The 22,810-nt window shown below is 35.1% G+C and overlaps 1 protein-coding gene across 4 annotated transcripts in view; it reads right to left on the bottom strand.

Moving 5' to 3' along the window:
* The window catches only part of mrtfab (myocardin related transcription factor Ab), a 47,173-nt gene that overhangs the window by 5,845 nt on the left and 18,518 nt on the right, over positions 1-22,810 (bottom strand). For 2 of the 4 annotated variants that reach the window (XM_051125008.1, XM_051125010.1), the window contains exons 1-9: positions 13,109-13,578; positions 11,069-11,134; positions 5,858-5,913; positions 5,672-5,747; positions 3,962-4,108; positions 3,472-3,632; positions 3,021-3,134; positions 2,652-2,902; positions 227-398 (exon numbers count right to left, since the gene is read on the bottom strand). In XM_051125008.1, the coding sequence (XP_050980965.1) occupies positions 227-398; positions 2,652-2,902; positions 3,021-3,134; positions 3,472-3,632; positions 3,962-4,108; positions 5,672-5,747; positions 5,858-5,913; positions 11,069-11,134; positions 13,109-13,235 (1,170 nt within the window). In that variant the 5' untranslated portion in view covers positions 13,236-13,578. Of the gene's footprint in view, positions 1-226; positions 399-2,651; positions 2,903-3,020; positions 3,135-3,471; positions 3,633-3,961; positions 4,109-5,671; positions 5,748-5,857; positions 5,914-11,068; positions 11,135-13,108; positions 13,579-22,810 lie in introns of those variants that run through there. The other 2 variants (XM_051125009.1, XM_051125011.1) reach the window with 1 other exon arrangement.

Raw genomic sequence — 22,810 nt, 5'->3', positions numbered from 1 at the left:
ACAAAAATCAGTTTCACATTATCCACCACAGAGCAAAATAGCTGGGATTTGGAACTAACAATCTGCATCATTTTCCCCAAAGGTTGTAATTCATTTCAGAGCTGGTTGGTTTAGTTCATAGCTTAGATATAATTCGTTTCCAATGGAAAAAAAAAAGTGGAACCAAGATAAACGCAATTAGTGTTCTTGCACTAGTGTAGGTAAATAAAGTACAACTGTTACCCACTTTGAATTCATCCAGGTTTGCAGGCAAAGTGCTGGGTTTAGCTCCTCCCACTGCAGACTGGCTCCGACGATTAGGCCCGTTCTGATTGGAGGAGACTGTAGAGCTTGTGGAAATAGTCTGGGAAGGGGAGGGGCCTGGATTGGTGGATGGTTGCTGCTTTTCAGCAGGAAGTCTAGATTTGAACAGATTAATTATTGATTTACAGTTAAATCAGTTAGCCATGTGTACACTTCTCTAGAACTCGAAATCTAGGAATAGAAATTTCAACTAGTTTTGCTTCAGAACCCAGTTTACGTAACCTGCACGTCTTTCTTTCTTCAGTCATAAAGAAATTGTTTTTTGAGGAAAACATTTCAGCATTTTTCTCCATGTAGTGGACTTCTATGGTCCCCCGAGTTTGAACTTCCAAAATGCAGATTAAATGGGGCTTCAAACGATCCCAAATGTGGTTGTAAGCTATCCCAGCCAAGGAAGAAGGGTCTTATCTAGCAAAACTGATGGGTTATTTTCATAAAAATAATACAATTATATACTTTTTTTTTTTATTTCAAACACTTGTCTTGTCTTATTATCCCTGAACTCTGTTTTTTTCCGGTTCATGACAGTTAGGTCATATAGGTATGAAAAACTCCCATCTCATGCAAATAACCGATCGTTTCGCTAGATAAGACCCTTCATCCTCGGCTGGGATCACTTGAAGCCGCATTTAAACTGCATTTTGGAAGTTCAAAGGAGGGCACCCCCGAGGGCACCATAGCAGTTCATTACATAGAGAAAAAAACTTGAAATGTTTTTCAACAATGTCTTTACGGCTGAAGAAAGAAAGACATGAACATCTTGGATGACAAGGGGGTGAGTACATTATCTGTGAATTTTTGTTCTGGAAGTGGACTTCTCCTTTAATATGGGTCATATTTTGTATAGTTTTCTATAGTTTGTCATCGTAATTATTTATGATTATATAGTCAGTTGCATTCATTATTTTTTATTTAAATTAGAATCTTTTGTGACACAATGAAAACAAATGAGTGATCCAGTTTCTACACCATTGTTCAAAGGTTCGGGGTATTTAAAGTTTTTTATTTTTTTATTTTTTTATTTTTTAAAGAAATTACTAGTTTTATTCAGCAAGGACGCATCGTATTAATTGAATAAGATAAGACATTTATAATGTTGCACTTATAATGCACGGGTATATTTGTAGCCAGAGCCAACAATACACTGTATAGGTCAAAATTATTGATTTTTCCTGTGTGACAAAAATCATTAGGATATTAAGTAAAAATCATGTTTCATGAAAATATTTTGTAAATTTCCTACCATAAACATATCAAAACTTAATTGATTAGTAATATGCATTGCTAAGAACTTCATTTGGACAATTTTAAAGGTGATTTTCTCAATATTTTGATTTTTTTTGCACCACCAGATTCCAGATTTTCAAATAGTACCCTAGCCAAATATTGTCCTATCCTAACAAACCATACATCATTAAAAAGCAAATGTTATAAAAAAAAATGCATAAATCTCAATGTCAAAATATGTATTGACAGAATGATTTCTGAAAGATCATGTGACACTTTCACATGTTTGAAAATTCAGCTTTGCCATCACTGGAATATTAAATTGCAATATAAGTTTGCAATATTACTGTTTTTAAATGTAATTTTTTAATCATATAAATACCTAAAGGAGTAGTTCACTTCCAGAACAATAATTTATAGATAATGTACTCACCTACCCTCATCCGAGATGTTCATGTCTTTCTTTCTTCAGTTAAAAAAGTATGTTTTTTAAGGAAAACATTTCAGGATTTCTCTCCATGTAATGAACTTATATGGTGCCCCTGACTTTGAACTTCCAAAATGCAGCTTTAAAGGGCTCTAAACAATCCCAGCTGAGGAAGAAGGGTCTTATCTAGCGAAACGATTGCTTATTTTTTTTAAAAAAAAGAGACAATTTATATACTTGTTAACCTCAAACACTTGTCTTTGCGTGAACTCTGTGTATTCTGTTTTATGACAGTTAGGGTGTGTCTACAAACTTCCATTTCTTTTTCTCCTCCAACTTCAAAATGATCCTACATCGCTGTTTTACCTTTTTTTGTAAAGGTTCCTTCTTTGCATGTTCACTTTGTAAACACTGGGTCAGTACATTTGCCCCAATGTAAGACGATTTTGAAGTTGGAGGAGAAAATGAGATCAAATTTCACCCGACATACAAGTCATACCCGACAAACCCGACATACAAGTCCATTATATGGAGAGAAATCCCGTTTTCTTCAAGAAACATAATTTCTTCACGACTGAAGAAGGAAAGACATAAAAATCTTGGATGACAAAAGGGTAAGTACATTATCTGTAAATTTCTGTTCTGGAAGTGAACTACTCCTTTAAAAGAGAGAGAGAAGTGTGGTTGTACTCACTTTGGAGGTGCGGGTAAGATAGTGTGGTAATTGTAGTGCTGCTGTTGCTGGTTAATGATCTGAAGCTGAAGAAAAAGCTGCTGCTGGTGGAGGATCTTGGCGTACGAGGAGTCCAGTTGAGGAGGAGGCTCCCGGTCGTTCTTCTGGTCAGGTGGGATATACTGGTGATACTTGAGTTTCTTCACTTTGGGCTTGTTATCTTTGGGTTTCTTGGATCGTTGAGATGCCCGATCCGTGCTGGACTTGGACTGCTGCTTGTGATGAAGGCAAAGGAACATAAAAAGAAAATAAAAGAGTGATGAAATCATGCTTTTATGGGTTTAGACCAAAAAACGAAACCAATGATGGGTTTGATGGCTATCACTTCACCTTATGTCCCGTCGGTGGACGGGAAGAGCTTGTCATGTTAGTTTCACTTGTTAGATTCTGTGGTGGAGAGGCGTCGGACGCAACAAGAGGAGGAGGTGGTGCCTGAGTGAGGAACTACAATAAATACACTGGTTAAAAAGGGTATGTGGTCTTGAATGCATTTCTCATGTTCTCAACCCTGCAGATGTCCCTTTGTGGCTTATAATACAAACCAATTTAAAGGGACAGTTCACTCAAAAATGAAATTTTAAATAGAAAAAAGCAGCTTGGACATTCTGCTGAATTTATCTTTTCGTGTAGCCATATAACAATCACACAGGTTTAAAACATGATAACATGTTGGGTGTGCCTGAATAAACAGTCCCTTTAAGTGTAAGAGCAGCGCTGCCCTCTAGCTTACTGAAAGCACAAAATCAATATTCCATTCATCTCATATTAAACAGCACTATACCTGAGTGGGTGAGAGGTCTCCATTCATTTTCAGCATATCAGACGGGGAGTGTTGAGGGGCAAGACCCAACGGAGAATCCTGACTGCACTGGGGATCAGGTGACAGGGCATCACTACTGTCCTCGTCCAGTGAGGAGCTCTCACCCTTCGGAGACTCTGTACCTGAAAATACATACAGGAAACTGATTAAACGATGACAGGATTTGTAAACGAGTCAGTGTGAGTGAATCTTTTAAGTAAATAAATTGACTCTTTTATTTGTACACTGAAGTTTACTGAACTACTATACAATTAAAATGACACAGGAACCCTACTGACAATTAATGTAGATAAAGTTTCCTCTTTTTAGTCAGCTTTGCAAATAATAGATTTGCACTGTTGTCATTCGTGGAGAAAATGCGTACGTGTTTAAACAGTAACACCGACAAAGCTGACATTGCGATAATAGTGCACACAACATAAATTGTTTTTGACGGTGGTTACAGACTAACCAATGAGTGTGTGAACAGGGAGGATGTTCTTGTGGACAAGCTCGATGGGACCAGGGCGGTGAGAGATCTTATCATTGAGATCATCTGCCAATCGAGCTCTCTTCAGCTTCAGCTGCTTGGCCTGCAGTGAGGGCTCAGCTGAGGTCTCTGTGGGTGAAGCAAATATAATCTTTAACAAGCGAATCACTTCCTTTAATGCAAATACCATCTAAATTCCCCTCTGAGAGTCTACTGACTATGATTATTATAGCTGTTATACTTGTTGATCAACTACCTGTTTCTGGTGTATAAAATACTAAGAATTTATAGACAGCTTCTTCACTGTGGAACAGGAACAGGAACAGGTCAGGATAATAATATAGTTATGGACCCATTTACATTTCTGGGTTTCTCAGAAGCCGTCATAGTTGTGTAAACGTCTACAGTATAGTGGTAAACAGAAATGCATTGCTTTCACACTTTTTTTCCAATATCAAAATAAATAAATCCTCAATAACATGACTTTTGAAAAGAAGAAAACAATACTGAGAGACTGGTTATGTTATTTAGAAGAGAAAAAGATGCCAAACTGGCTGTCACTCCCTCAGCTGTTTTGTTAGAAACACCCACATAGCTGCATTAACTAGCTTTCTGAAATGGAATGGTAGGGTAATATAACAAAGCATAGTTTTAAAAATGCACAAACTTTTTAAAAAGTAAAATATATATATTACCAGTCAAAAGTTTTTAAACAGTAAGATTTTTAATGTTCTTTCAAGAAGTCTCTTCTGCTCATTAGGCCTGCATTTATTTGATCCAAAGTACAGCAAAAGCTGTAAAATTTTGAAATATTTACTATTTAAAACAACTGTTTTCTATTTAAATATATTTTAAAATGTAATTTATTCCTGTGATTTCAAAGCTGATTTTTGATCATCATTCTAATATTCTGATTTGCTGCTCAAAAAACATTTATTATTGAAAACAGTAGAATTTTTTAAGGTTTCTTTGATGAATAAAAAGTTAAGGACAGTATTTATCTGAAATAGAAAAATAACATTTTAAATGTCTTAATCATCACTTTTAATCAATTTAAAGTGTCTTTGCTAAATAAAAGCATTAAATTTCTATAATTTCTACATAAAAAAGAGATACTGACTTTTTGAATGGTATATTGTATAATGTTACAAAATCTTTTTATTTCTTAATATCTTAATATTTTCTGTTCATCAAAGAATCCTGAAAAAATGTACTCAGCTGTTTTAAATATTGATGATAATAATAAAATGTGTCTTGAAAAGGAATCAGCATATTAGAATGATTTCTAAAGGATCATGTGACACTGGAGACTGGAAGGAATGATGCTGAAAATGTAGCTTTGTTCACAGGAATAAATTACATTTTAAAATATATTCAAATAGAAAACGGTTATTTTAAATAGTAAAAATATTTCAAAATTGTACTGTTTCTGCTGTACTTTGGATCAAATAAACGCAGGACTTGGTGAGCAGAAGAGACTTCTTTAAAAACATCAAACATCCTAGTGTTAATCTATGTTAATAACTGGAATTCTGTCATCACAGTCTGTGAAAAAAGTTCTGCAATAGGCAGAAATTACATAACAGAAGCATGACTTGCAACAGATTACATTGCAATCTATCTACAATGCAATAGATTTATTTAAATAAATACTTCATTTTCATAATTAAAACAGAATGATGTGACACTCACCTTCGAGGATGTGCATCCTGACCAGTTCTGACCTCTCTGGCCGACTCCTGATCTTCCTCTTCAGGTAATCCTCAGTCTGCACCAGTAAAAGAAAAAAACAAGTGTCAACCAAAGATGACAAGAAGTGACTTTTTTCGTTCTTAAACACATCTTATTCTTCAAAAAGAAAGAGATAAGGTCACTCACGCGTGCCCTCTCCAGACTTTTCCTCTGTTCGTGGAAGGCAGCCGGACTTTTCAGTGCTGTGTACAGAATAAAGACAGAGTCTTACTTTATTATATTCAGTCATAGGAATGTACATTTTGATCACTGTGACTGCCAGGTACTCAAACACAAACAATGGGCCAATGCATATAGTGTTTTTTACTCAATCACTGCCATGACTTCCAAGTGTTCACATAGTCACGTATCTGAGCCCACCTGTTTCCCTTAATGAATCATATTTGATATTGAGGAACTACTTAAGGAGAATGAAAAACTTCATCATTAAAGGTCACACTAAAAGGTCATATGTGAAAAAAGAGAACATCCCCTTGCATCAGATTGACCTGCTGAAAGAACAAAGGGAGTTCAGTGTAAAAACAGCAAGGGTGTATATCCATCTGCCTTAAAAACTGCACTTGTGAAGTCAGAATCAATGTATTTTAACAGATATACAGTTGATGTCAAAAGTTTACACCCCCCCTTTTAGAATCTGCAAAATCATACAAAAGGGAATATGCAAAATACATGGTTTTTGTTTATCGAGTTCTGACCTGAATAAGATATTTCACAGAAAAGATGTTTACATATAGCCCACAAAAGAAAATATTAGTTGGATTTATAAAAATGACCTGGTACAAAAGTTTACATCCCCTTGATTCTTAATACTGTGTTGTTACCAGGGTTGCCAGGTTTTCACAACAACACCTGCCCAATTGCTACTCAAAACTAGCCTAATGGCTTTTCGAGGGGTGTCCCCCAGTAAAAAAAAAAAAAAATTCCAGGGGGTAAAAATCACATTACTGGGGCTGTTCAACTCGTGGACATGAAAACCCTCGAACACCGGTTGTTACCTGAATGATCCACAGCTGTGTTCTTTTGTTTAGCGACCGTACTATTATGTAATAGTTGCATATGAGTCTCTCAGTTGTGAAAAAATGGATCTCAAAATCATACAGTCACTTTTGGAAAGGATTCAAATATACAAAAACGCTGGAAAACCAATTCTGTATTGTTAAAGGCGGTATATAAATAAAGGTGATTTGATTTGATTTGATTTGAAAACCAACGATTTGTGGAACCTGAAGGATTTTTCTGAGGAACAGTAGGCAGTTTAACTGTTCAGGACAAACAAGGGACTCATGAACAACTATCACTAAAGAACAAAAAAAAAAAAACACAGCTGTGGATCATTCAGGTAACAACACAGCACACAGCAAGTCCACTTCCCGAACAAAAACTGACAGATAATGTACTTGACAGGGTTGGGGTCAATTCAGGACTCAACAATTCCAATTCAAAGAAGGAAATGGAATTGGAATTGGAATTGAACAACAATTACAGGAAACAGAGTTGGAATTGAAGTGGAATTCAATTCAGGGAAATTCCACTGAATTCCGTTTATTGCTGTTTCTGAGCATTTATTTGTGATTGCATTTAGAGACATACATTTGAACTTTATTTATGATGCTTTACAAATACCGAGTAATGTATGAAATAGAGTTGATCAAATGCAAGTAAATAAAAATGAGAACTGTACATTATGAATTAATAATTGAATGACAGTTGTGATAAGTTTCTGGATGTACTATACATTCAATATATGATTACCACATAATATATGTCTCAACTCACAAAAAAATGAGTCATGTTCATTCATGTATTTCATTCACTTTTTATTGCATCAAATTATCATCATTTCCTGAAATTTGGCATTGCTAAGATTGCATCTCTCAGGCCTAAATATCTCAAGTGGAATTTAGTGGAATTTATTTGATTTCAATTCTGTTTCCTGACATTCCAATTCAATTCCAATTCCATTTCCTGTCAGCTGCATGCAATTCCAATTCCAATTCCATTCCAGGAAGTGAATTGGAATTTACCATTCATTCTCAATTCCATTCATGAATGGCCCAAACCCTGGTACTTGAATAAACATTTTTGGATTTTTTTCCATATAGTGGACTTCTATGGTGCCCCGAGTTTGAACTTCCAAAATGCAGTTTAAATGTGGCTTCAAACAATCCCAAATGCAGTTGTAAATGATAGCAGCCAATGAAGAAGGGTCTTATCTAGCGAAATGATTGCATGCTCACTTTGCAAAGACTGGGTCGGTACTTCTGCAGTGATGTAGGATGTTTTTAGATGATTTTTGAAGTTGAGGGAGAAAATACGATCGGAGTTTTTCGACATATCCTAACTGTCTTGAGCCAGAATACACAGAGTTCAGGCAGAAAAAGGCAAGACGAGCGTTTGAGACTAAAAAGTATTTAAATTGTATTTTTTTAGTGAAAATAACCGATCGTTTTGCTAGATTGCATTTTAAAAGTTCAAAAATCGGGGCACCATATCAGTCCACTATATGGAGAAAAATCCTGAAATGTTTTCCTCAAAAACAATTTCTTTACGGCTGAAAAAAGAAAGACATGAACATCTTGGATGACAAGGGGGTGAGTACATTATATGTACATTTTTGTTCTGGAAGTGGACTTATCCTTTAAGAATCAAGGGGATGTAAACTTTTGAATCGGGTCATTTTTCTAAATTTATCTATTATGTTCTCTTGTGGACTATATGTAAACATCTATAATGTGAAATATCTTATTCAGGTCAGTACTAAATAAACAACATGCATTTTGTATGATCTTTCTTATTTTGGTAAAAGAATTAACATTTTGCAGATTCTGAAAGGGGGTAAGTAAACCTCAACTATAACACAGTTATTTTTATTACTCTTTACCTTACCTACTCTTTACCTTTTAAAAATGCACTTTTTAAATAACTAGATTGCTACTGGTCATCTTACAGTATACCAAACAAGTATATTCATAAATTGGTAGTAAACTGTACTTGTACAGTGAATGTACAATATATATTTACTAACAAGGACAGTAACTGCACATGTGATTGAGCTGTACTATGAAAGGGACAGCATGTGATGTAACAGCCAAGCTTGAGTAACTACCTTAAAATTTCTGAAACCACAAGGCAGGGTTAGTAATGATCATCCACCTAGTCTCTATGCAAAAGAGGCTCACAGAAATAAACCGTAAACAGTACCATACAACGTTTGGGGTTTTTAAAGTTTTATCAGCTTGAAGGCCTGAGTTTCTGATCAAATAAATGTAGCCTTGCTACCTTACAGAGCATAATTTCTGTGTAATATTAATATTATAATATTATTTAGTTTTATTTACTAGATAAAACCCTTCTTCCTCGGCTGGGATCGTTTGAAGCCGCATTTAAACTGCATTTTGGAAGATCAAAATCGAGGCACTATGGACTGATATGGTTATGGTATTGACACATTATGTGTCAGCTACTCTAAATAGAGATACATTAAACAGTGATGAATTCTTAATATATTATATATTAAGTATTTTGGCAAGTGCAATTGTCAATTAACACTGTACAGCATATGTTTAGCGCTGCTTAAAGTTAACCAAACAACTCATTTTTGGCTGTCGCGTTTTAAAGAGCAAAGCTAGAGCTGCATAAGCACTTCCTCCTTCCCACAGAGGCCACATAGACAGCACAGTGTGAAGACTGCAAATCCTCTTGCCTGATGAGCAGAACACTGAATAAGGAAGTGGAAACAATAGGGGAAGTAGATCCACCTGATAACACAACAGGCCCTTTCACAATGACTGCGTGTTGGTAATCAAGAGTCAGTCTTCTATATCTAGAGAACAGTCCCGTCCATTAACACCCGCTGGAGCCTATAAGCAAAATACATGTTTATGCTGCAATATGCAGCATAACGCACAAACTAGCAGCTCAGAATTTTTGGATTTGAATGAGTGTTGACTGCTACATTGACGATTTCTTTTCATTGTCGACTTCATGCAGAATGAGTGGCAGTGAATGTTGCAATATCCTTAATAGTACCATGAAATACTTGCGGCCATAGCTGCACCACAACGGCAACTTATTGACATACCAGCAAATAGTAGCATATAAAGAGTATGCCTGTCATTGTGGCTAAATTGTGTAACAAATATCTCGGAATACTGTCATTATACCTAGCTTAGAATATATAGTGGCCTCATAATGTTTTGGACACTCAAGTCACACTTAATGTATAAATGTCTGCATACTAAATATCAATGCAAGTGTCTTCTGAAAACATGTTGCTAGATTTTCTCAGAAAGCCATTCTTGCAATTATTTTTAAATCAGCTGGTGCAAAAGTGATTTTCCTGTCAGTAACCACAAGTATAGTTTAACACATTCACAATTTGTTTCACCAAATAAAACCTGATATTAGTCAGAAAAATATAAAAGCAACCCTTTGCATATGTATTTTATGCTTTGTATTATATTAGTGACCTTTAAGTCTTAAGTAGCACGTGTATATTTGTAGCAATAGCCAAAAAGACATTGTACGGGTCAAACTGATCGATTTTATGCCTTTTATATTAAAAATCATTAGGATATTAAATTAAGATTAAGATATTTTGTAAATTTCCTACCGTAAATATTAATTTTTCATTAGTAATATGCATTGCTAAGAACTTCTTTTGCACAACTTTCTTAATTTTCTCAATATTTTGATCTTTTTGGATCCTCAGATGCCAGATTTTCAAATAGTTGTATCATAGCCAAATATTGTCCTATCCTAACAAATCACATATCAATGGAAAGCTTATTTATTTAGCTTTCGCTTTCAGATGTCACAATTTGACCCTTATGACTGATTTTGTGGTCCAGGGTCACATTTGACACACCAGACTTTTATGGCTCATAGTGAGAATGTGGCGCTCAGACTTGAAGATGAAAATACATCTTAATTTTATTCAGAGGCCAAAACTGAAAAGAAATATGCAGTTTGGGGCAGACTGTTGGTGTGTTCCATGGCATAAATTTTACAATTATTAGACTTGCTAAATAAAGTATATCAGACAGAAGTTATCAGCATCATGTTGATTATCTGCTTTAATTTCTTAAATTTGCACATATTGTTTTATAATCTGAAATTTGTGTTTGTGCTGTATTACTATAAATGTCATTAGTTTAAAATTGCTATATATGTTTTGCAAAGACATTTATACATTGACTTCAGTTCCCAAACTCTTTATAAAGCAACTGTATATCCAGCATTTACAAACATTCCCAAAATGAACCTATCAATTCTACACATTCTGCTTTCGCTGTGATGTGATGTTTGGTATAACTGTAAGAGTAAAATCTGACTTACGAGGCATGATTCCTTGGCTGACCAGCTCCTCTCGCGTCCTTCTCTGTTGTAGTTTGAGCTGAAGAACTGCATGAGGAAAGAGGAAAAGGGTTCAGTTACAGAGAATGACAGATTCGATATTCACATCAGGACAGCTGGAGCCAGGTGACTACAACACAGTCAGGACAAGAGCTCAAAAGGGCCCTTTTGCAGTTTCTTTCTAACTAAAGAGTGAATGCTAAGGGGAGGGACTGTGAATGTTTAGGTTGTTTGGGTGGTTTTTCACACTTCCCGTTTCACCACACTCAACTACTTTTCTGAATTCAAAAAGCACAACCAAGAGGCAATAGGCGTTCTTTGAATCAGGAACTTACGTTCTGGCACAACACACCGGGTAAGTTGCTCAATGATTATAAAGAGGGTGGTGTGCAGACAGCACGAGAGATTTGTTATGGCTTTGTTCTGTGAAAAGCCGTTACAGTTAGTATTATGTCAAATGTCACGTTGGGAGGGATGTGGCCCGTGAGTACTGATGGCATCCCTGGATGCTTTAGAGGCAAGCATGCACCTGACAGTCCTAATACAATGACATCATCACCCACATGGCACTGCTTTGTGTGCATTAGTCAGCTGTTCTGACCTTCATACTCACAGCGTCTGGGGAAAAGGAAACCAGAACATCGCTTGCGCATGCCAAGACCTACCAAACACTCCTTTTTGCTACATAAACCATAAATACAAAATAAAAGTTCTTCATTGGCAAGAACCTTTAACATTCATGGAAACTTTCCAATGTACAAAAGGTTCTTCATGGTGGAGAAAGGCACTTTAGATTATTAAAGGAGAACAAAAATTTACAGATAATTTACTCACCTCCTTGTCATCCCAGATGTCCATGTCTTTTTTTCATCAGTCGTAAAGAAATGATGTTTCTTGACGAAAACATTTCAGGAATTATCTCCATATAGTGGACTTCAATGGTGCCAGCAAGTTTGAACTTCCAAAATACAGTTTAAACACAGTTTCAAACGATCCCAGCCAAGAAAGAAGGGTCTTATCTAGCGAAACGATTGGTCATTTTCTAAACAAATTGACAATTTATATACTTTTGAACCTCAAATGCTCATCTGGTCTCCGTGATGATTTTGGAAGTTCAAACTTGGGGGCACCATTGAAGTCCACTATATGGAGGTAATTCCTGAAATGTTTTCCTCAAAAAACAATTTCTTATCAACTGAAGAAAGAAAGACTTGAACATCTTGGATGACAAGGGGGTGAGTAAATTATCTGTAAATTTTTCTGCTCATTGAACGGTTCTTGTGAAAACCCCTTTTGGAAGTGAGTAAAGTGCCAAAAACCAATGGCTGTCAATTTGGTGATCAACTGTGAGGATGTGAATCCTGCGCTTTTCAATCAGGGCCCCTTTTTGTCACAAGTTCCTGTAAAATCCCAGAACACCCACTCTGGTTCTCACTTGCAAAGTGAATACAAAAAGTTTCACTATTTGTTCTAAAGTCGTCCTATTCCCACTTCATCTTAGCAGCTGTTTTTGACCACCCACTCCTTAGAGCTGCTCAGCACTATTTTTGTACCCGCCGAAGAAGAAACACAAGCCCTCTCGCACCTCTCCGAGAACCTGGCCTGATACTGTAAATCAATCAGACACTTTTAAATGCCAACACTCTCTTCGCCAGGCTGGAAAATTCCGTGGGAGACCTGGAAAGTGTGGCGTCAACATCTTGAAACAAAAGGGCGGAAAAGAATCGAATCATACAGACAACTGGGTTAATCTAAGAGCTTGTGTGTCTGGGGTCTTAATTAAACACGCCTCTTGCTGACTGTCCTCAAAGACCCCAGGCCTGGCACGGTTTACAGGTCAACCGGTGCTTGCTCTTGGCTCTGGACGAGCAGCTGCGGTGATCTCAGCACTAAGACACTAGAATAATCAGTTCTGATGCATTAAGACGGAGGATAAACGCGAACGAAGCTAAATTTAACGAATTAATGTGCACACCCTGCAGGGTTCCTTATTTATACTGTATGAAAGCATAAAATGCCCACCTTCTTTAAGGCTATGATATGCATGTCTGTCACAGTCCAAACTTAAAGACATCTTATCTTCATTTCGGATTGGTTGATCCTCAAAAGAGGAAGTGTCAATGTGAAGGCAGTGGTTTGTGTCCAGCATGTTTGGATCCAGTGTTAAAGTCTCAAAAGAAGTTAAAACTGATATTCCATTGGTGGTCCAAAGTGAGGAAAATGCAAAGATTTCCGTAGCAGGTATGTTAGTCCACAACAACGGTATTTACAGCGTTTCAAATCACAGAATTGGAGAACAGACAGCTCGGTTTCTTCCGCATCCAAAAATCTGATCCTCGGTTTTGTCCTCAAAGGTTGATGCAGAGGCTCTGCAGCTGCGTCACGCAGAGGCAGAAAATGAAGCTGAAGCACATAGGTGAGGACGGCAGAGCACAGAGCCTGCTCTGCACTGAGCAGAAGACATTCACAGAACAGCGCGTCTCTCGCCCTCAAACAGAGAGGAGGGTCTGCTGAGTGCCAATGACTGCTCACTTCGGCTCAGCTGTTGCCTCTCGTTTACGCGCTACAATCTGGCAGACCCCCATTCACCCCCTCAGCTCTTTTTCACTGGTTCATTAGGACAGCATATATATATATATATATATATATATATATATATAAACACACCAACATTTAAAAGTAGGGTACGTTAGTCTCTTATGCTCACCAAGGCTGCAAAACTAATACTGTGAATTATTATTACAAATTTAAAGCTATATTTCATAACTTTTGGCACTCTAGTGGGTAATAAACAGAACTGCATGCATCTTGCGGAAGAACTTCCGGGGCTGCTACTTTCTGTTCATGTCTATGACGAATCATGCAGGTACTGGGCTACTCCGCAGCAGTTCCTACCAGAATCAGTCTAAATAGTCTGAACATAAAAACTTCTTATAGGTGTTATGCAGTGATTCAGGATATGCCAGAAATACGGTCTGGAAAATGGATGATGTACTTGCTTATTATATCCGCAAATTTTGAAGACAAAAAAAGTTACGTACTGCAGCTTCAAATGTAATTTATTCCTGTGATGGCAAAGCTGAATTTCTTTAGCGTGATTCTTTAGCGTCACATGATAATTGAGAAATCATTCTAATATGTTGATTTTGCTCTGAAGTAACATTTATCAAAGTTGAAAACAACTGTGCTGCCTAATAATTTTCTTGATTTGTTAATTATTTTCAGTATGCATTTGTTGAAAAGTTAAAAAAAGAGCAGTATTTGTTTTGAGTTTTGCAACAATATAAGTCTTTATTTTGCTACTTTTGATCAAGTTAATGCATCCTTTCTAACTAAACTTTTTTTTGTTTTAAAAATCAGAAGGATTTTTCATATTTTTAAAATAAGTTTCTTATGCTCATCACGACTACATTTATTTGATCAAAAATACAGAAAAATAGGTATATTGTAAAATATTATTACAATGTAAAATAACTTTTCTATTGTTTAATATACATTAAAATATGATCTATGTCATGCAAAGCTGAATTTTCAGCATCATTATTTCAGTCTTCTTGTCACATGATCCTTTAGAAATCATTCTTTTTTTTTTTATTATATTTTTTGTGGGGCTTTTATGACTTTTTCTATTAGATAGGACAGTAGAGAGCAGATAGAAAAGTACTGGGAGGAGAGAGTGGGGCGGGATCGCCAAAGGACCTCGGGAATCGAACCCAGGTTGCCGCGAGCACAGCCACGCAACATGTTGGCGCACCAACCACAAGGGCGTCGGCGCAGACTTAAAAATCATTCTAACATTTATTATTATTATTATGTTTAAAACAGTTGTGCTGATTATTATTTTTTGGAACCTTGAAGATTCTTTGATGAATAAAAAGTTAAAAGGAACAGCATTTATTTAAAACAGAAACCCTTTGTAACAATATAAACTACAGTTTAAACATTCAGGGTCAGTAAATTTTTCTTTTTTTATAGAAATAAATACTTTAATGCAGCAAGGATGTATTAAATTGATAAAAAACTAATAGTAAAGACTTATTGTTAGAAAATTTCTATTTATTGTATTTGAAATAAATGCTGTTTAATGAAATATTTGAATAAAATACTTTGTATTCATCAAAGAATCCTGAATAAAGAACCACAGGTTTCAAACATCGTAAGCAGCACAACTGCTATTAATAACAATAATATAATCCGCACATTATAATGATTTCTGGAGGATCATGACACTGAAGACCAGAGTAATGATGCTGAAAATTCAGCTTTGCATCACAGGAATAAATTATATTTTAAAGTACATTAATATAGAAAACCATTATTTTAAATTGTCATAATAATACACAATATTGATGTTTTTCTGCATTTTAAAATGCAGCCATAATAAGCCTAAAGATTAAAAAACAACTCTTACTGATCCCAAACTTTTGAACGACAATGTATATATATTTTTTTAATTATATACATAAACCAGGGTTGGGGCCATTCATGAATTGAATTGAGAATGAATGGTAAATTCCAATTCACTTCCTGGAATGGAATTGGAATTGCATGCAGCTGACAGGAAATGGAATTGGAATGTCAGGAAACAGAATTGAAATCAAATAAATACCACTAAATTCCACATGAGATATTTAGGCCTGAGAGATGCAATCTTAGCGATGACAATTTTCAGGAAATGATAATAATTCGATGCAATAAAAAGTGAATGAAATACATGAATGAACATGACTCATTTTTTTTGTGAGTTGAGACATATATTATGTGGTAATCATATATTGAATGTATAGTACATCCAGAAACTTATCACAACTGTCATTCAATTATTAATTCATAATGTACAGTTCTCATTTTTATTTACTTGCATTTGATCAACTCTATTTCATACATTACTTGGTATTTGTAAAGCATCATAAATAAAGTTCAAATGTATGTCTCTAAATGCAATCACAAATAAATGCTCAGAAACAGCAATAAACGGAATTCAGTGGAATTTCCCTGAATTTAATTCCACTTCCTGTAATTCCAATTCAATTCCAACTCTGTTTCCTGTAATTGTTGTTGAATTCCAATTCCAATTCCATTTCCTTCTTTGAATTGGAATTGTTGAGTTCATTCCTGAATTGACCCCAACCCTGACATAAACATTTCTGAACAGTAGTGCAATAATACAAAGAATTTGTCATATATTTTTAAATTCTACTGCTAATACAATATGAATTACAGACCAAAAGTAATTAGTATATTCCAGGGCAGACATTTTATTTACTTTTGGAGTCATAAAAAATGTAGATTTTTCCAACTGTTAGTGTTACTTTTTCATAAACAGTAACACCACAATTTATATACAGTCAAAAAATGTCATCTCAGTTCTTTTATATTATGTTCACAAACTATATACTTGTAATTGCATTTCTCACATGCACAAGTAAAAAAATCTGCAAAAAAAAAAAACAACAACCACCAACCCTCACATACGTCACTGTTAACAAGCCAACACATAGTTCATATTTCACAAGGTATTTAATATGCAAAACTCTCATATTGCTCTCAGAAATGGTGTCATGCAAGGCTCTCGAGAGTCCCAGCGACATGAGCAGAGAGAGTGGAAGGAAGGAGGTCACAGAAAGAATGTAGGTCTCCTTTGACCTTTCCTTTCTTACTAGCAGATAATGTACAGGAGTTTGCCTGTCAGGACATGACAGGCTCACACACACGCACATGTTGGACTGCTGGCGAACCCCCTCATCCCCCCACCCGGGTCCTCTCTCAGTTTTAAATAGTAAGGCCAGCTGGCCAAAAGGCTCTATATTCAGCTCAGTATCACCTGTGCAAGCACTGGATAGGGTTACCCACTGCTATCCTAGCGCTACAGATCTTGCAAACATGACTCGAACATTTTAGAAGAAAAAACACACAAAAAAACAGAATTCCAGAATGCAAAAATATGGATAAAGTATGTTAATTATTTAAAGGGACAGCTCATTCAAAAATAAAAAAAATTGTCAGTTTACTCACACACATGTTGATCTAAACTGACTTTATGAACTAAAAAAATTCTAAATAACATTGGAACAAAAAAAAGTAAGTCAAATAGGTTTGGAATGACATTAAGGTGAGACAGTGTCATTTTTGTGTAAACTATTACTTTGAGAAGACCTATGTGTAATAAGCAGGAAAAATCCAGATTGTCTCTGACCACTGTATATTGCGTTCAGATTGAATATGCTAATGTAAACAGTCATATAATCTTTTCTATATTACAGGGAAATGAAGACCACAGACTCCCCAGAGACAAAAACATTACCGTGATCTGCTTTTAGCCCACAAGCTCATCGCTGTCATCATCACTTGTTGGGAATTCATAGCAGTTGACGCTCATGCTGTCACTAACCACAAGGGCCCAGCACCGCGAAGTGCCGAATGACCACAGAGGAAATCTACTGCTCATAAGTCGCCGCAAAGAACAAAACACAATCTTTATCAATTATCAAATAATGAAGTTAAAGTTCACCAGGCACTCAGACAGATCAAAAACACCCAAATGAGTAATGACACGTCATTTTTATTACACGCAAAGCAAATAAACTCTTCAGAATCATTGCTGGTTGATCATTATTGGTCAAGGTTAACTTAGGGTGGAGCACCAAACTGAAAGTTTTTGCAGCTGCCACATCCGCTTTTATATTTACGACATTATTTTGAGATTAACTTAGCATGAGCCCTTCCATAACAACCGCTAATTATTTTGGTATATATTTAAAGTCGTGCAAAACATTTCCGCATTCTCAAAATGGAGCGGTTCGTTTTCTACTGCATTCATGTTGTTCTTTTCTTTTTATCGTTAGATATTCGTCCCACATCAAAACACACTTTCCTCCTGTTATTTTCCTTTCTGCTTTCAATCACCCAGTGAAAAACAACATCATTGTTACTTCATTTCCAGCACTAGCAAGAAAAACAGGCCCTAGCGGACTACTTTTCAAGCTGTCTGTATTTCTACGATGACGCATGGGATCGCACTGCCATAAAGTCATCAAAATGATATCCACACGAGAGCCAGACGCACAAAACAAGATTATACAACTAATCCCCTCAGTTTGATTCAAATTGGACTCCACTAACAAGTTTTCAAATGAGTGAAAATCTGAAGGAATGAGAAACAGAGTATATGGAAACTGCCTGACGAGTAATATAAGCTGCTGAAGTGCAGAAAGGACGTTAGATTGAGCTCACCAAATGAGGTTATGGGAGGAACACGAGTGAGAGAGACGAGTGAAAAAGTGAGGTTCACGTCCAAGCTCTCCTGTTTTTGTGAGCCTGTTACATAACAGCCTTCTGAACTCATTTCATCCAAAGCTCTCCACCTCCTACCCTACTTTCCAGCATCTCTGCAAATCATGACTCTTGTTTTTATTGCATTTAACATTCTCACATGATGTTTCATCCTGCCATTACAGATAAAACAAATGGCATTTTGTTCTATTCCATAGTTTCCTTAGAGCTGCCTTAACGCTATAAAGCCTACTATATAATATTTAATACACAACTAATACACAAGGCCTCTAAACTATACACATGATCTAAACTTACATGCCTTCTGTCGTATGATTGATGCCTTTTAAGTATTTCTAAAAGTAATTTAGTCATTTTAAATACATGTCATCTTCTCTAGATTTTAAAATTTAAAAATGAGATAAAACTTTAAATCATTAGTAATATTTAAAGATCAACACTACTAGACTGAAGCAACATAACTGTTATAAAAATTAAAATGTGAGGGTCAAAAATTATGCATCAGACTTCTGAGAAGCATTTTATGGAAGCCTGTTTCCACCACTGAGAAAATAAAATAAAATAAAAAAACAAGTAATTGCAACTTTTTAATGACACAATTCTGATTGCAATTTCAAGTTTTAATTTGAGAATTCTGGATTTTTTCTCAGAATTGCGAGTTATAATGTCAGAATTGCGAAAAAATAAAGATGCTAAATGTAAACTCACAATTATGACTTTTTTCTTGCAGTTGCGAGTTATAATGTCTACTTCTGAGAGGAAAAAGACTGATGTTTTTGTCTCTCAGAACTGCATGAGACAAACTCGCAACTGCGAGTTATAAAGTATGAATTGCGGTATACAAACGATAAATTTTTTCTCAGAATTGCAAGCTCATATCTCACAATTCTCACTTAACGTGCAATTGCAATCGTAATTCCAAGAAAAAAAGTCAGAACTGCTTGTTTATATCTTGCAATTCTGACATTTTTCTTCAGAATTGCGAGTTTAAATCTTGCAATTGAGTTTCTCCTCGCAATTGCGAGTTATGAAGTCTCAACTGACGTATATAAACTCGCTATTGTGAGATATAAATTTGCAACTAAATTTCTTCTGCAATTGTGAGTTATAATGTCCAATTCTAAGGAGAAAAAAATACATTTTCTCAGAACTGCACGTTCATATCTCACAATTCTCATTTAACTTGCAATTGCATGTTTTAAAGTGAGAATTACGAGATATAAACTCGTAATTCTACGAAAAAAAGTCAGAATTGCTTGTTTACTGTATATCTTGCAATTCTGACTTTTTTCTCAGAATTGCATGATATAACCTCTCAATTCCAAGTTTTAAAGTTTGAAATGCAGTATATAAACTCGCTATTGCAAGATATAAATTCGCAATTCTGACTTTTTTCTCACAGTTGCAAGTTATTAAGTCCAATTCTGAGTGGATAGAAGACGGATGTTTTCTCAAAATTGCTTGCTTATATCTCACAATCCTTAATTCGCAATTGCACGTTATAAAGTCTGAACTGTGACTCGCAATTCTAACATTTTTCCTCGCAATTTGCAACTCGCAATTCTAAGTTTTTGTTTCGCAATATCACGCAATACTGAGAAAAAAAAAGTCTGAATTGCGAGTTTGTATCACAAAATTCGAGTTTGTATCACAAAATTGCTAAATAAAAAGTTGTAATTACCCTTTTTTTAAATTCAGTGGCCGAAACTGGCTTCCATGGCATTTATTTGTTAATCTCTCAGTCATTGTTGGATTGCATTATGTGTTTTGAATAAAAAACTCAGAGCTTTGATTATAAAACTAAGTATTTAAATATCCTTAGTCTGCTATACGGTTATAACTATGTTACTGACATACCTTACAAACTACAAGAGTTTCATCTTACTTTTTAGCTATACAAATATCTGCAACTGCATCAAATTGCATATTTCTGCTCAGTTTGTGCCTCCGGAAAATATTAGATTTTTTTGTTGTTGTTCTTTGGGTATGAGCTCCATATTCTCTAATCTACTGTATCACACTATGTCAGCCATAAAAGCCTGAAGCATGAAATGTGACACTTTTTCAAACTATTATTTCATGTTCATGGTTTACAGCGTTAAACCATGCATCAAGTAATAACCAGAAGTGACAGAATAAAGCAAAAAAACATATCTGCATAAATAAATTGCATAAATAATAACAAAACTGAAAATAAAATTAACATTGCATTAGCAGAAATAAAAATATTTTTAAAAGTTCATGTTTATTTGCCACACTGGTCATAAGGTTATATCAGGTAGTCTCTAATTCACATTATTGTGGCACACTGCATAGGAGTTCGCAGTGTGGAGAAATTGTTTGCTGCAGTAAATTTGTCACACTATGACTATGGTTGTTTTGGTTGATCTGTAGTGTCACTGTAGGCGACACTAATGTAATTTTCATGAAACAATGCACATTCTTTTAAACTTGAAAAATCACTGCAGTAACGCCTGAGCATTTAAACCTGGCCTGTCACGACTTGTTAGCCTGTTATGGGAGAGTCGCTAAGTTATGTCGCACAGGTCATTAACTTCTGTATCCTTTCTAAATGTGTCACTTTATCCAAACACAATCTGACACACTACGTTACACTGTTTTTGCCACTTCTACAGGGAATTCATGAGAATCAAAGCAATATTCACCAAATTCTGAACACATTATCACTTGGAAATTCCACCAGGATACAATTTGGTCGTGACAAAAGGTTTTCTTTGTATATAATCATGTGCAGTCAATTTACAACCGTTGATATGTGAATGAGTCAGTGAATGCTATCAATTCAGCCATAAATCTGGTATTGCAAGAACAGACAAAAAGCAACTAACCGATAGGAGTGGTTCCTTGTGTTCCTGTGTTTATATCCAGAAGCTCCAAAACAAACAATAAAACTAAATGAAACACATTTATAGTACCATTATCACTTAAGATAACAGAGCACAAGCAAAGTCTCTAGAATATTATATATTGTGAAATATTACTATTTTAAAAATGTAAAAAGATATTTTAAGTTTAAAAAAAAAGTAATACTGAAAAAGATCAGAAATATGAATAAAATGCATTGTACCCGAGTCAGAATCTGAATTTGACACAATCTTAAAACTAGAAATTTGGATTAATTTGGTTCTAATTTAATTGATTAAAGTTAATGTGTATATTACATTACCAGTCAAAAGTTTTTGAACAGTACGATTTTTTTTGTTTTTTTAAAAGAAGTCTCTTCTGCTCACCAAACCTGCAAACAAAGTACAGCAAAAACAGTAAAATTTTGAAATATTTTTACTATTTAAAATAACTCTTTTCTATTTGAATATATTTTAAAATGTAATTTATTCCTGTGATCAAATCTACATTTTCAGCATCATTACTCCAGTCTTCAGTGTCACATGATCCTCCAGAAATCATTCTAATATGCTGATTTGCTGTTCAATAAATATTTATTATTATTATCATTATTACTATAAATATTTAAAACAGTTGAGTACATTTTTTCATTCTTTGATGAATAGAAAGATCCAAAGACCAGCATTTATCTAAAATAAAAAGCTTTTGTAACATTATACACTACACCATTCAAAAACTTGGAGTTAGGTTTTTGTTTTGTTTGTTTGTTTGTTTTGGGGGGGATAAATTAATAGTAAATACCTTTATTAAGCAAGGATGCTTTAAATTGATCAAAAGTGATTATAAAGACATTTATAATGTTACAAAAGAATTCTTGTGAAAAAAATTCTGCTCAGCTGTTTTCAACATAATAATAATAAATGTTTTTTGAAATGCTAATCAGAATATTAGAACGATTTCTGAAGGATCATGTGACTGGTGCTAAAATTCAGCTTATGTTCACAGGAACATATTTACAATTTTTTTTAAATAAATATATTCAAATAGAGAACAGTTACTTTAAATGGTAAAACGTTTCAAAATTGAACGGTTTTTGCTGTACTTCAATCAAATAAATGCAAGCTTGGTGAGCAGAAGAGACTTCTTAAAAAGTCATTAATAATCTTACTTTTCAAAAACTTTTGACTGGTACATGTATTTCTGTGAAATCAGTGAGATACACTGAGTTTGGTTGCTGGGTTTGCTATGCAGACGTGGTGCACTGGAATAAGCGAACAGAATTGTGTACGTCTAGCTGACAAAGCACTTTTCATAGCTGAGGGACATGAGTGCATTACTGGTTCTGGCATACTACACTTGAGCAAATCAAATAAATCAAAGCAGCTAAACTGATGTAATCATATAAAGGCCACTTTAGTACCAAAGTTTCTGTCTGTGCCTGCAAGTACATGTTTCTTTCTTTCTTAGCAACTAAACCAGAGAATTCTAGGAAGCATTCTTGTTCCTGGAATACCCATTCATCCTGCTATGAGCCTTGTTTTCATTTTATCATCATCTCCACAGTAA

Source organism: Labeo rohita, chromosome 12, assembly GCF_022985175.1.
Source record: "Labeo rohita strain BAU-BD-2019 chromosome 12, IGBB_LRoh.1.0, whole genome shotgun sequence".
NCBI classification, from domain to species: Eukaryota; Metazoa; Chordata; class Actinopteri; order Cypriniformes; family Cyprinidae; genus Labeo; species Labeo rohita.
Note: the sequence above shows the minus strand (reverse complement) of the source record. Positions and strands in the feature narration are given on the sequence as shown.